The 14,991-nt window shown below is 39.1% G+C and overlaps 1 protein-coding gene across 5 annotated transcripts in view; it reads left to right on the top strand.

The window, feature by feature from the left end:
• CDC42SE2 (CDC42 small effector 2) overlaps window positions 1-14,991 on the top strand; it is a 131,252-nt gene that overhangs the window by 84,319 nt on the left and 31,942 nt on the right. For all 5 annotated transcript variants that reach the window (XM_060637888.3, XM_060637890.3, XM_078451311.2 and 2 more), the window contains one exon: window positions 11,417-11,754. In XM_060637888.3, the coding sequence (XP_060493871.1) occupies window positions 11,701-11,754 (54 nt within the window). In that variant the 5' untranslated portion in view covers window positions 11,417-11,700. The remainder of the gene's footprint in view (window positions 1-11,416; window positions 11,755-14,991) is intronic.

Below are 14,991 nucleotides of genomic sequence, written 5' to 3'. Positions count from 1 at the left end.
TGTATTCTTTAATGAATAATTATAAACCAAGTATATCAGCCAGATCAGGAGGTAGAATATTGCCAGCATGCCAGGAGCCTTTTATGCATGGACTTATTCTCAATCCCTGCCCTCAACTTTAGAGGTAACTACTCTCCTGACATTTATTACAGTAATTTCCTTGCTTTCCTTTTCCCAATGTGTGTATCTCTAAACAAAATAGTTTAGTTTAACTTATTTTTGAAATTCATGTAAATGAAACCATTCCATGTATATTATTTTGTACCTTGCTGCTTTCCCTCAAAAACATGTCAGTGAAAATTATCCAGGGGTGCCGTGGTGGCTCAGTCTGTTGGGCATCCAACTTCGGTTCAGGTCATGATCTCATGGTCTGTGAGTTCGAGCCTCATGTTGGGCTCTGTGCTGACAGCTCGGAGCCTGGAGCCTGCTTCAGATTCTGTGTCTTGCTCTCTCTTTCTGCCCCTCCCCTACTCATACTCTGTCTCAAAAATAAATGAACATTAAAAAATTTTTAAAAATAATCTACAGACATATAATTGGGAGAAGATGGTGGCGTAGGAGGATGCTGGGCCCACCGTGTCCTGCTGATCGCTTAGATTCCACCTACACCTGCCTAAATAACCCAGAAAACTGCCTAGCAGAACGGATTCTCTGGAGCCAAGTGCAGACGAGAGGCCTACGGAAGAGGGTAGGAAGGGCGGAGAGGCGGTGCACGCTACACGGACTGGCGGAAGGGAGCCGGGGCAGAGGGGCGGCCCACCCGCCAAGCAGAGCCCCAAAGTCTGGCTGGCCAAACTGGCAGGGGCCAGATGGAGTGTGTTCGGACAGCAAGCGGGACTTAACATCTGGAAGGTTATAAGTTAACAGCTCTGCTCGGAGAGCAGGAAGGCTGTGGGACAACGGGAGGGAGAGTTGTTGAGCCCCGGGACGACAGAGCTCAATTTGGCGGAGAACAAAGGCGCTCCCCAGCGCCATCTCCCTCGCCCATCCCCCAGCCAAAATCACAAAGGGAACCAGTTCCAGCCAGGGAACTTGCTTGCACCGTGCAAACACCCAACACTGTGCTTCTGCGGATCCATCCCTCCAGCAGGTCTGACTCCCTCCTGGTGCCACAGGGCCCCTCCCAAAGCAGATTACTTAAGGAGTAGCGAGCTGAGCCTGCCCCTCCCGCCCCTGTGCACCTTGCCTATCCACTCCAGCTAATACGCCAGATCCCCAGCACCACAAGCCTGGCAGTGTGCAAGTAGCCCAGACAGGCCATGCCACCCCACAGTGAATCCCGCCCCTAGGAGAGGGGAAGAGAAGGTACACACCAGTCTGACTGTGGCCCCGCCCACCCACTCGAGTTATTCAAGGCAGCACAGGGGAAGTGCCCCGCAGTTCCGCACCACTCCAGGGACTATCCAAAATGACCAAACAGAAGAATTCCCCTCAAAAGAATCTCCAGGAAATAACAACAGCTAACGAACTGATCAAAAAGGATTTAAATAATATAACAAAGTGAATTTAGAATAATAGTCATAAAATTAATCGCTGGGCTTGAAAACAGTATAGAGGACAGCAGAGAATCTATTGCTACAGAGATCAAGGGACTAAGGAATAGACAGGAGGAGCTAAAAACTGTGAATGAGCTGCAAAGTAAAATGGAAACGACCATGGCTCGGATTGAAGAGGCAGAAGAGAGAATAGGTGAACTAGAAGATAAAATTATGGAAAAAGAGGAAGCTGAGAAAAAGAGACATAAAATAATCCAGGAGTATGAGGGGAAAATTAGAGAACTAAATGATGCACTAAAGAGAAATAATCTATGCATGATTGGTATTCCAGAGGAGGAAGAGAGAGGGAAAGGTGCTGAAGGTGTACTTGAAGAAATCATAGCTGAGAACTTCCCTGATCTGGGGAATGAAAAAGGCATTGAAATCCAAGAGGCACAGAGAACTCCCTTCAGACGTAACTTGAATCGATCTTCTGCACGACATATCATAGTGAAACTGGCAAAATACAAGGATAAAGAAAAAATTCTGAGAGCAGCGAGGGATAAACGTGCCCTAACGTATAAAGGGAGACCTATAAGACTCGTGACTGATCTCTCTTCTGAAACTTGGCAGGCCAGAAAGGAATGGCAGGAGATCTTCAATGTGATGAACAGAAAAAATATGCAGCCGAGAATCCTTTATCCAGTAAGTCCTTGTCATTCAGAATAGGAGGAGAGATAAAGATCTTCCCAAACAAACAAAAACTGAAGGAATTTGTCACCACTAAACCAGCCCTACAAGAGATCCTAAGGGGGATCCTGTGAGACAAAGTACCAGAGACATCACTACAAGCATAAAACATACAGACATCACAATGATTCTAAACCCATATCTTTCTATAATAACACTGAGTGTAAATGGACTAAATACGTCAACCAAAAGACATAGAGTATCAGAATGGATAAAAAAACAAGACCCATCTATTTGCTGTCTACAAGAGACTCATTTTAGACCTGAGGACACCTTCAGATTGAGAGTGAGGGGACAGAGAACTATTTATCATGCTACTGGAAGTCAGAAGAAAGCTGGAGTAGCCATACTTATATCAGACAAACTAGACTTTAAATTAAAGGCTGTAACAAGAGATGAAGAAGGGCATTATATAATAATTACAGGGTCTATCCATCAGGAAGAGCTAACAATTATAAATGTCTATGCGCCGAATACAGGAGCCCCCAAATATATAAAACAATTACTCACAAACATAAGCAACCTTATTGATAAAAATGTGGTAATTGCAGGGGACCTTAACACTCCACTTACAGAAATGGATAGATCATCTAGACACACGGTCAATAAAGAAACAAGGGCCCTGAATGATACATTAGATCAGATAGACTTGACAGATATATTGAGAACTCTGTATCCCAAAGCAACAGAATATACTTTCTTGAGTGCACATGGAACATTCTCCAAGATCACATACTGGGTCACAAAACAGCCCTTCATAAGTATACAGCAATTGAAATCCTACCGTGCATACTTTCAGACCACAATGCTATGAAGCTTGAAACCAACCATAGGAAAAAGTCTGGAAAACCTCCAAAAGCATGGAGGTTAAAGAACACCCTACTAAAGAATGAGTGGGTCAACCAGGCGATTAGAGAAGAAATTAATATACGGAAACAAACAAAACTGAAACAAACGAAAATGAAAATACAACAATCCAAGCGGTTTGGGACGCAGCGAAGGCAGTCCTGAGAGGAAAATACATTGCAATCCAGGCCTATCTCAAGAAACAAGAAAAATACCCAATACAAAATCTAACAGCACACCTAAAGGAAATAGAAGCAGAACAGCAAAGACAGCCTAAACCCAGCAGAAGAAGAGAAATAACAAAGATCAGAGCAGAAATAAACAATATAGAATCTAAAAAAACTGTAGAGCAGATCAACGAAACCAAGAGCTGGTTTTTTGAAAAAATAAACAAAATTGACAAACCTCTAGCCAGGCTTCTCAAAAAGAAAAGGGGATGACCCAAATAGATAAAATCATGAATGAAAATGGAATTATTACAACCAATTCCTCAGAGATACAAACAATTATCAGGGAATACTATGAAAAATTATATGCCAACAAACTGGACAACCTGGAAGAAATGGACAAATTCCTAAACACCCACACACTTCCAAAACTCAATCAGGAGGAAGTAGACAGCTTGAACAGATCCATAACCAGCAAAGAAATTGAATCGGTTATCAAAAATCTCCCAACAAATAAGAATCCAGGACCAGATGGCTTCCCAGGGGAGTTCTACCAGACATTTAAAGCAGACATAATACCTATCCTTATCAAGCTATTCCAAAAAATAGGGAAGGAAAACCTCCAGAGTCATTCTATGAAGCCAGTATTACTTTGATTCCTAAACCAGACAGAGACCCAGTAAAAAAAGAGAACTACAGGCCAATATCCCTGATGAATATGGACGCAAAAATTTTCAATAAGATACTAGCAAATCGAATTCAACAGCATATAAAAAGAATTATTCACCATGATCAAGTGGGATTCATTCCTGGGATACAGGGCTGGTTCAACATTTGCAAATCAATCAACTTGATACATCACATTAATATAAGAAAAGATAAGAACAATATGATCCTGTCAATCGATGCAGACAAGGCATTTGACAAAATTCAGCAACCTTAATAAAAACCCTTGAGAAAGTCGGGATAGAAGGAACATATTTAAAGATCATAAAAGCCTTTTATGAAAAGCCCACAGCTAACAGCATCCTCAATGGGGAAAAACTGAGAGCTTTTTCCCTGAGATCAGGAATACGACAGGGATGCCCACTGTCACCGCTGTTGCTTAACATAGTGTTGGAAGTTCTAGCATCAGCAGTCAGACAACAAAAGGAAATCAAACATCAAAATTGGCAAAGATGAAGTCAAGCTTTCACTTTTTGCAGATGACATGATATTATACGTGGAAAATCCGATAGACTCCACCAGAAGTCTGCTAGAACTGATACATGAATTCAGCCAAGTTGAAGGATACAAAATCAATGTACAGAAATCAGTCGCATTCTTATACACTAATGAAGCAACAGAAAGACAAAGAAACTGATCCCATTCACAATGGCACCAAGAAGCATAAAATATCTAGGAATAAATCTAACCAAAGATGTAAAAGATCTGTATGCTGAGAACTATAGAAAGCTTATGAAGGAAATTGAAGAAGATATAAACAAATGGAAAAACATTCCGTGCTCATGGATTGGAAGAATAAATGTTGTCAAAATGTCAATACTACCCAAAGCTATCTACACATTCCATGCAATCCCAATCAAAATTGCACCAGCATTCTTCTCGAAACTAGAACAAGCAATCCTAAAATTCATATGGAACCACAAAAGGCCCCGAATAGCCAAAGTAATTGTGAAGAAGAGCGAAGCAGTAGGCATCACAATCACAGACTTTAGCCTCTACTACAAAACTGTCATCATCAAGACAGCATGGTATTGGCACAAAAACAGGCACATAGACCAATGGAATAGAATAGAAACCCCAGAACTAGACCCACAAACGTATGGCCAACTCATCTTTGACAAAGCACGAAAGAACATCCAATGGAAGAAAGACAGTCTCTTTAACAAATGGTGCTGGGAGAACTGGACAGCAACATGCAGAAGATTGAAACTAGACCACTTTCTCACACCATTCACAAAAATAAACTCAAAATGGATAAAGGACCTGAATGTGAGACAGGAAACCATCAAAACCCTAGAGGAGAAAGCAGGAAAAGACCTCTCTGACCTCAGCTGTAGCAATTTCTTACTTGACACATCCCCAAAGGCAAGGGAATTAAAAGCAAAAATGAACTACTGGGACCTTATGAAGATAAAAAGCTTCTGCACAGCAAAGGAAACAACCAACAAAACTAAAAGGCAACCAACGGAATGGGAAAAGATATTTGCAAATGACATATCGGACAAAGGGCTAGTATCCAAAATCTATAAAGAGCTCACCAAACTCCACACCCAAAAAACAAAAAACCCAGTGAAGAAATGGGCAGAAAACATGAATAGACACTTCTCTAAAGAAGACATCCGGATGGCCAACAGGCACATGAAAAGATGCTCAACGTCGCTCCTCATCAGAGAAATACAAATCAAAACCACACTCAGATATCACCTCACGCCAGTCAGAGTGACCAAAATGAACAAATCAGGAGACTATAGATGCTGGAGAGGATGTGGAGAAACGGGAACCCTCTTGCACTGTTGGTGGGAATGCAAACTGGTGCAGCCACTCTGGAAAACAGTGTGGAGGTTCCTCAAAAAATTAAAAATAGACCTATCCTATGACCCAGCAATAGCACTGCTAGGAATTTACCCAAGGGATACAGGAGTACTGATGCCTAGGGGCACCTGTACCCCAATGTTTATAGCAGCACTCTCAACAATAGCCAAATTATGGAAAGAGCCTAAATGTCCATCAACTGATGAATGGATAAAGAAATTGTGGTTTATATACACGATGGAGTACTACGTGGCAATGAGAAAGAATGAAATATGGCCCTTTGTAGCAACGTGGATGGAACTGGAGAGTGTGATGCTAAGTGAAATAAGCCATACAGAGAAAGACAGATACCATATGGTTTCACTCTTAAGTGGATCCTGAGAAACTTAACAGAAACCCATGGGGGAGGGGAAGGAAAAAAAAAAAAAAAACTTTAGAGTGGGAGGGAGCCAAAGCATAAGAGACTGTTAAAAACTGAGAACAAACTGAGGGTTGAAGGGGGGTGGGAGGGAGGGGAGGGTGGGTGATGGGTATTGAGGAGGGCACCTTTTGGGATGAGCACTGGGTGTTGTATGGAAACCAATTTGACAATAAATTTCATATATTGGGAAAAAATAAAAACAAAAATAATCTACAAAAAAGAAATTGTTTAGCTAAAGATGTGTCTCATTTTCCTGTTTTTTTAGAATGTTTATTTTTAAGGGGGGGGTCACATGAGCAGGGGAGGTACAGAGATGGGGGATAGAGAATCCGAAGCAAGCTCTGCACGGACAGCAGAGAGCCCAATGCGGGGCTCAAACTCATAAAGTGCAATATCATGACCTGAGCCGAAGTTGGACACAACCGACTGAGCCAGCTAGGTGCCCTTCTGTGTCTTAAATCAAGGCTTTATTATTGTTTCTTTGGAAGTTTATCTAAGAAACAGTTTTACCTTGGGTAGGATGTTCTTTTCATTGTTATAGGAAACGTTTTCATGCAAGTATAAAGCGAACGTCTGTAGCATTTAAGTGCAGAAAGTGAGGAGGAGTGGAAGCTGATGGTGGAGAATACTACCACAGTTTTTTATTCATGCCAATCTCTTTAAAAATCAAGAGACCAGCTTTTAATTCAAGGAAGCTCTGCTCAGTTGATAAATGGCCAGATAATTCACTGCAAGCTTTACTAAAATTTTGTATCTTGTGAATCTCTGTGTTTGTGAAATACTCTCTGGTCTGTAGACCAGTCTGACCCCTTACATGTCCAGCATATGCTGAGCTGTGTTTCAAGCCAAGTGTAGATTTTGATGTTGTTGCAACATCATGTTGCATGTTTTAAGCAACTGGCAGTTCAAGAAATGAAAGTAACTATAGTATATATATTATTAGTGACATTTTTTTGTGATAAATTTAGTACTTGTCTCAAGATGGGTATGTATAAATATTTTAAGTCTATACACTTCCGAAAAATAATTCTAAAGAGGAAGTTTAAGAAAAGCAAGAAGATGGAAAATGTATTGGCATGACGTTCCAAGGCATGTTTGAACCATTTTTAGAGTTATGTATTTACTTAACAAATACACATCTGTGGAGTTGCAAATAACCTCTTGGTCTGAAAGTATGTTTCTCCAGATGTATTATCTAGGTGGAAATAACTTCAGCTGTTTATCCTTTTCAAAAACAAAGCACAGATTAGTGTACTTCAAAAAAATAATTCTGCAACTAAACATGAAGGAAGTCTTGTGAATGTCATTTTCAAAGTACTACCTGCGAGTGGGAAATTGTGTATTTTAAAATTCACAAATTAATAGCTGTGCTTTAAATGGGAAGGAATTTTGAATTTGGTAAAATGTGGCATAATGAAATATTATGGATTGTAAATTAGGAAGCCGTTTATTATTTTCAAGTATTAAACAGAAAGCACACTTGGTTAAAAGGAGAAAAAACCACAACACCTCCCAATCCAAAATTAATATTTAAAGGTGGTTTCTGAAAAACATAATTTCCAGATAAGAAGGAAACTTACCTGACTTTATATGTAGATAAGAAAATTAAATTAAACAATAGTTTTAAACATCAGATTTCAGGATGGAGCTAGAGTGTATAATGCTAAGTGAAATAAGTCAGATAAAGACAAATGCCATATGATTTCACTTATATGTGGAATTTAAGAAACCAAACAGATGAACTTGGGGAAGGGAAGAAAAAATAAAAGAAGGTAAAAAGAGGGCGGAAAACTGTAAGAGACTTTAGTATAAAGAACAAAGTTAGGGTTGCTGGAGGGGAGGTGGCGGGGGGTGGGTGGGTGGGGGAATGGCCTAAATGGATGATGGGCCTTAAGGATGGTGCCTGTTGGGTTGAACACTGGGTGTTGTATGTAAGTGATGAACCACTAAGTTCTCCTTGTGAAACCAATATCATACTATATGTCAACTAATTTGAATTTAAATAAAAACTTGGAACAAAAAAAATTAACCTCATATTTCAATAGATTTGGAGTTTTACCATGTCTATTTGTGTTGCAACAATGATGAGCGTAAAGAATTTTCAGTTTTGGGGCGCCTGGGTGGCGCAGTCGGTTAAGCGTCCGACTTCAGCCAGGTCACGATCTCGCGGTCCGTGAGTTCGAGCCCCGCGTCAGGCTCTGGGCTGATGGCTCGGAGCCTGGAGCCTGTTTCCGATTCTGTGTCTCCCTCTCTCTCTGCCCCTCCCCCGTTCATGCTCTGTCTCTCTCTGTCCCAAAAATAAATAAAAAACGTTGAAAAAAAAAAATTTAAAAAAAAAAAAAAAAAAAAAGAATTTTCAGTTTTAAACAGAGATGTATTTTTGTTTTTGTGGAACTGGTTAAAAGATACTTCATTTCACAAAGACTTTTTTATCATTAAAATTTTTTTAAATTTCTAATTGAAGTATAGTTGACATAGTTTCTGGCTTACAGCATAGAGATTGGACAGTTACATACATTATGAAATTCTTGTCACAAGTATGGTTTCCATGTGTCATCACACAAAGTTATTACTTTATTATTGACTGTATTCCCTCTGCTGTGCTTGTTTCATCTCAGTGACTTATTTTACAGTGACTTCTTGTCTTTGATTCAGGGTGGAATTAAACTTCTTAAATGCAACACTGAAATAATGTTCATGTTATTGTGAATTTAACTCTTTCCTGTTATATTCTTCCTAAGAAGGAAGTAAGTGAAACATACTGTTCTTCTGAGCCTTTAAACCTTCATATTATTTACCTACTTCAGTGGACAGAATCAATTGTAACACTGCCACTTCTTTGTTTTGGAAGTTTGAGTGAGATGAGGAATGTTCATCCTTGCTTGAAAATAAATCTTCCCTGTTCTGAATTGTTAACTATGGCAAGAATGTAAATTTTCTTCCTTCTCATCTTTCTCTTTAAATGTAGGCTTAAATCTTAACATGTCATTTTTCTGTGATATGTTAGGAGACTTGTTTTCTGGACTTCGTAGAAGCAGAGTACTACATTTGTGACATAAACATAAGATGCATTTATCTTTACTGAAGATCTTCATGTGTACGAATATAAAAATTACTATCATTCCTATTATACGAGTCCTGGTTTTGGAGACAGTGAAAAGGAGGAATGTTATTTCACTTAATGTTCAGGGCCTGTGATGGTTTATGATTTATAGTTTGCATAGCTTATAAATTTATAACTTTTTCAAAAATTTATAAACATATGACTGCTTGGGACAAAGATGTTAACAGATCTTTGAGGAATATTGTTAATGCATCTTTGGTCTTTGATCTTTTCATTTCCAGGATGGCTTTTTTCTTCATTGTATCTGAGCCAAAGTCAGATGCTTTAATCAAGCTGAGCCACCCAGGCACCCCTAAAACTTCGTATCCTGTCTTCCTGGAAATTTTTCCTAACATTTGTTGCCTTTGCTTCTCACCTTTCACTCACTTCTTAACCCACTCTAATCCGATTTCTGCCCATACTACTTTACTGAAACAGATGTAACCAGGGCCATGTAACTGCTGCCCATTCTTCTTCTTCATCGTTGTCTTCTTTTTTTAAAATGTTTATTTATTGGAGAGAGAGAGTGAGAGCATGCGTGCATATGTACACTCAAGAGAGAGCAGGGGAGGGGCAGGGAGAGAGGAGGAGAGAAACCCAAGCAGACTCCTCGCTGCCCATATTCTAATGGACTCTTTTCTGTCTTTGCTCTCTCCATGTCAGTTAATTATGTTATCTCCTTCCTCTTTGAAGCAGGATCACCAAAGTAGCTGGTTTTCCTCCTCCTTCTCTCTCTCTCTCTCTCTCTCTCTCTCTCTCTCTCTCTCTCTCTCTCTGATAGCACTCAGATATTCTTGGTAGACTTTTCTTTCTCTACCCATCAGTTAAATGCTCCTAACTTGCTTACTTAGTAACTCACTTACCTAACTAACTTAATAATGCTTACTTACTTAGAGTTCTCTATTAGATTCTCTTTGCTTTTCATGATACTGCTTTCTTTATTTTTTTTTTATGCTACTTTAGAATTTCAGATTCATTGCTTCATTTATCATCTCTTGATAATTCAAGGAATTTTCTTTGGTTTCAAAGCTGTATATCCAGTGGTCTACTGGACATCTTCACATGATAATTGTACTAGACTGCAGGTGATATAAATCCACTTCAGTGTAGCTTCAGGCTGCAGAGAGAGAAACACTGCCTCACAAAAACACAGCTCAGGCCCATAGGTCACACTAATCTTAGGGATGACAGGAAGCAGAGATTCATGTCGTCTAAATTTTCTCCTCTCTCTTGTCTCCTTGTCAGCATTATTATCTCAGAATGGTCATCTACATGAAGTTTGGAATTTAGTTGGCTAAGGCCTTAAAATCAACATCTTGGCAGTCAAGAAGAAAAGATAGGTTCACTCTTAGCCCAAGTCCACAAAGAAGATTGGCAGACATGTATTCTGATCGACTCAGCTTGGTTGACTACCAGTGGGATATAAACTATTTTTACTGACGCTGATTGTGGTGTTGGTGGTGGCAGGGATCTAATGTCTTAATTCACAAAATGAGTAAGAAGAATTGATTGCTGTACCAGTTATTTCTGGGTTGTTTTTGAAAACAGTGTTCAAGTGAAGAAACATGAAAATGATCAGTATTTCTGCCTGGAATTTGAGACTTTTATATGGCAGTCATAGTGTTGTAGTTAGTGATTAGATAAATTTATTAGAATAATTAATACTTTTATAGTTATAAAATAGGGTGCCTAATGAAAGCAAGGGTTTCTGTTTTATTTCACTGCTATATTCTTAATACCTAACACTCAAAAAAAATGTTCAAAAATTTTTGTGGTGTGCCTGGGTGCCCCACTTGGTTAAGCGTCCTACTTTTGATTTCAGCTTAGGTCATGATCTTGCAGTTTGTGAGATCCAACCCCATTGGGACTCTGCACTGATAGCGTGGGGGCTGCTTGGGATTCTCTCTCTTCCTCTCTTTGCCCCTACCCTGCTCACGTGCTCAAAGTAAAAAAATAAACATTAAAAATTTTTTGTCGAATATCAGATTATTAAAATCTTGATTTTTTTTCAATGCTTATGTTTTAGGGAAATATTTTTATCACAGATTGAGAAAATAAAAGCATCTAATGATCAATAAAATAACTTGTTTTCTTTTTTTTTTTTTTTTTTTTTTAGATTACCTGTTAGAGGCCTTGAGTCAAGACAAGAATTTTTGTACCTTCCTGGTGGTTCAGAAACAAGTTTCTGTAGAGCCAGAAGCAAAGAAAGAAAGACAGTTTGACTTTCTTCATTGAATTATCTGTAGAAGATACTTCCAGGAGCAAAAACACAGAGAAGTAATAAAATTATTTTTTTGGTATCTTTGGACATTCAGCATCTCAAGGAGCGTGCTTTGTGAAGCTTCCTGAGCTAAGATTCAAGAACTTCATTGGTGCTCATTTATACTGTGGACTATAAGCATGAGTGAATTCTGGTTATGTTTCAACTGCTGTATTGCAGAACAGCCTCAGCCTGTAAGTATGATGTAATATGTGTACAGATTGGGTGGGGTGCTTATTAAACATACCACTGGTTCTTAAGCTGAGAATCAGGACTGTAGCAGTAATTGGAGGGCAGATCTCAGGAGTGTCAGAAAGTAGTTTAGGGGAACTCTGAACATCTGGTTAGAAAAAAAAAAACAAACCTGTTTTTTGGGTAAATACTATGTGTCAAGAACTGTGCTAGATCATTGTACATGAGTGAGGATGTTGTCCTCCTCTACCGAGTACATGGCTTCTAGAGGAACAGTGAGAGGTGGAGACTCCAATTTGAGGTAAAACAGTAGAGTTGGCCTTGGAAGTTAGCAGGTGAAGGGTGTGGCAGCCAGACTGCGTTTACATCCTTCTTGACCTACCACCTCTTTTTCCTCACAGTACCTCTGAGGAAGATACCATTACCCTTATTGTTCAGTTGAAATAGATTCAGTTTTTCGCTCAAAGTCCTATAGATAGTAAGTGGTCTTAGCTGACTTTTTTTGGTACATGCCCCACTTTTGTGCCTTCTAACCTGTACACTCATATTGTTACCTCTTCCTAAATCTTGCCCTCCAAAGTGTCATTTTCTTTTCGTCTTTTAAGACGTGTACATCAAATAACCTCTATAAAATCTCCACCAGCTTGTTCCTGACTTAGCCATTACCTCATCTTTATTCCTACTAGCTCCTTAGTTCATTTTTCTGTTATGACATGGAGCTTCTGCATGGTAAATAACCCTTGTACAGTCTCGCTACCACACTTTTAATTCTTTAGGGACCCTGACTATATTTACTTTGTATTTTCAGGATCAGATCTGTTACCTTGGAGAATGTAGCTATAGATGCCAGCTGGTTAGCCGGGTGGCTGGCTGGCTGAATAAGTGAGTTTGTATTGTTTGGTTTACACTTATAAGACCATAAAAGGAAGAATGAGGTGTAATCTTAAAGTCTTCTCAGATATTTTCTGAGCCTTTTCCAGGGCATGTGCAGTCACTTTTAAATTTTTTCTTGGGTATACATGCAGTGATTTTTGAATGTCTTAGTCTTTTATGTCTGGTTCCACAAGGGGGAAAAAATGAAAAAATGAAGGGATTTGGGGGGAGAGGAGAAAGGATGCCAGCTTTTAAATCCCCTACAAGTGGCTGAGCCAGAAGGGGAGGTACAAGGGCTGCCCACCTCTTTGCTCTTTTTTGATGAGAAGCACAGGTAATTAGAGGACGGATTGATTTTTGCCCACCCTGGCTCTGCAAGAGGTGGTAAGCTGCTCTGCACAGCTAGGAGTAGGGGATGGGTAGCTGCTACTCTAGTAAGAACTGAGATTGAGGGGAAATTAACTGTAGTTTATCTTCCAAGTCTTCCCTGGAGGTTGCAAGCCTTGAACAGACTCCAGAGTTCTAAAATAGTTCTGTCAAGACGGATTTTGCCAATGCATTTGTTGTGTTTGGATGCAGATTCCTTGTGCCATTTACTCTGCCATTTCCCCTTTTACAACTTTTATAATTTTGTTTTTTACATTTGACTCTTTGATCCATGAAGTATGGAAGATTCTTCTGTGTGGTGTGAGGTAGGGGTCTCTTCTTTCATGCTGATCAGCTATCTAAAGACAGTTTGTTTATTTTTAAAATTTTTCTAATGTATATTTATTTTTGAGATAGAGACCAGAGTGCAAGCAGGGGAGGGGCAGAGAGAGAGGGAGACACAGAATCTGAAGCAGGCTCTAGGCTCTGAGCTGTCAGCACAGAGTCCGATGCGGGGCTCGAATTCACAAACCGCGAGATCATGACCTGAACTGAAGTTGGATGCTTAACCGATTGAGACACCCAGTAGCCTCTACAGACAGTTTATTAAGTAATCTTTGTATTAGTGATTTGGAATGTCACTTTTACTATATACTATGTTTTTTCATATATTTCAGGGTCCATTCCTGAAGTCTCTTTTTTCTTTTGGTTTTATTCATAATGGTTACATCTGTGTCACTCCCATACTGCTTTAATTGCTGTAGTTACTAAGTAAATTTTTGCTGTATCATAGAGGATATCTATTCTATAGATACTGTTTTTCAACTCTATTGGTAATATTTTGTTAGGTAGCTGGTTTTTATATGGTTCCTTATTAGGTTTTTCTTTATATAAAATATTTCATAATGCATATTTTTTAATTAAAATTTTTTTTCAAATGTTTATTATTTTTGAGAGAGAGAGTGTGTGTGTGTGGGTGGCAGAGAATGAGAGGGAGACACAGAATCTGGAACAGGCTCCAGGCACTGAGCTGTCAGCACAGCCTGATGTGGGCCTCGAACTCACTAACTGTGAGATCATGAACTGAGCTGAAGTTAGAAGCTTAACTGACTGAGCCACCCAGGCACCCCTTTTTAAATTTTTTTTTAATGTTTATTTATTTTTAAGAAACAGTGGGAGACAGAGCGTGGGTGGGGGAGGAGCAGACACACACACACACACACACACACACACACACACACACACACACACACAAAATCCGAAGCAGGCTCCAGGCTCTGAGCTGTCAGCGCAGAGCCTAAAGCGGGGCTTGAACTCACAGATTGTGAGATCATGACCTGAGCCGAAGTTCAGACATTCAACTCCCTGAACCACCCACACTCCCCTATAATGCATATTTCTAATCCAACAGGTGTTTACTTTAGGATTGCATTATATATAGAGTGTAATTGGGTGAGAATTGATGTCTTCAAAATTCTGGACAATCCCTTTGAGGAACATACCATATGTTTTCATTTACTTAAACCTTTTAATATTCTTGTAGAAAAGCTTTAAAACTTCATCATTCATCATCAGTTCATCATTTTGCACATTTCTTGTTAGATTTGTTCTAAATATTTTAGGGTCTTTTAATACTGTTGTGAATCGAATTGTTTTTCTATTACATTTTCTAATAGAATTTTACTAGTATATAGGAAATAAAAAATTTTTATCCACTAATCTTTTAACCAACTTATTGAACACTTTATATTTTCAAAATATCTTTTATGGTAACAATGTTTTTTTCTTTTAGTCTTTTTCTAGTAAGTAAATCTTTTGTCCTGTTGCTGTCTTACTGCATTAACTAAGACCTCCAGTGTAATGTTGAATAGTGCCAGTGATGTGTGAACATCATTGCTTTTCCTGACTTTAATGGGAAAGGTTCTAATTTAAACATAATATGAATATATATTTTAGTGAATGTGTGTTTACCTGTACATTTAAGTTATTGTGTGTAACTT

Source organism: Panthera onca, chromosome A1 (assembly GCF_046562875.1).
Source record: "Panthera onca isolate mPanOnc1 chromosome A1, mPanOnc1 haplotype 2, whole genome shotgun sequence".
Taxonomy (NCBI): domain Eukaryota; kingdom Metazoa; phylum Chordata; class Mammalia; order Carnivora; family Felidae; genus Panthera; species Panthera onca.
This window is presented reverse-complemented; position numbering and strand designations above follow the sequence as displayed.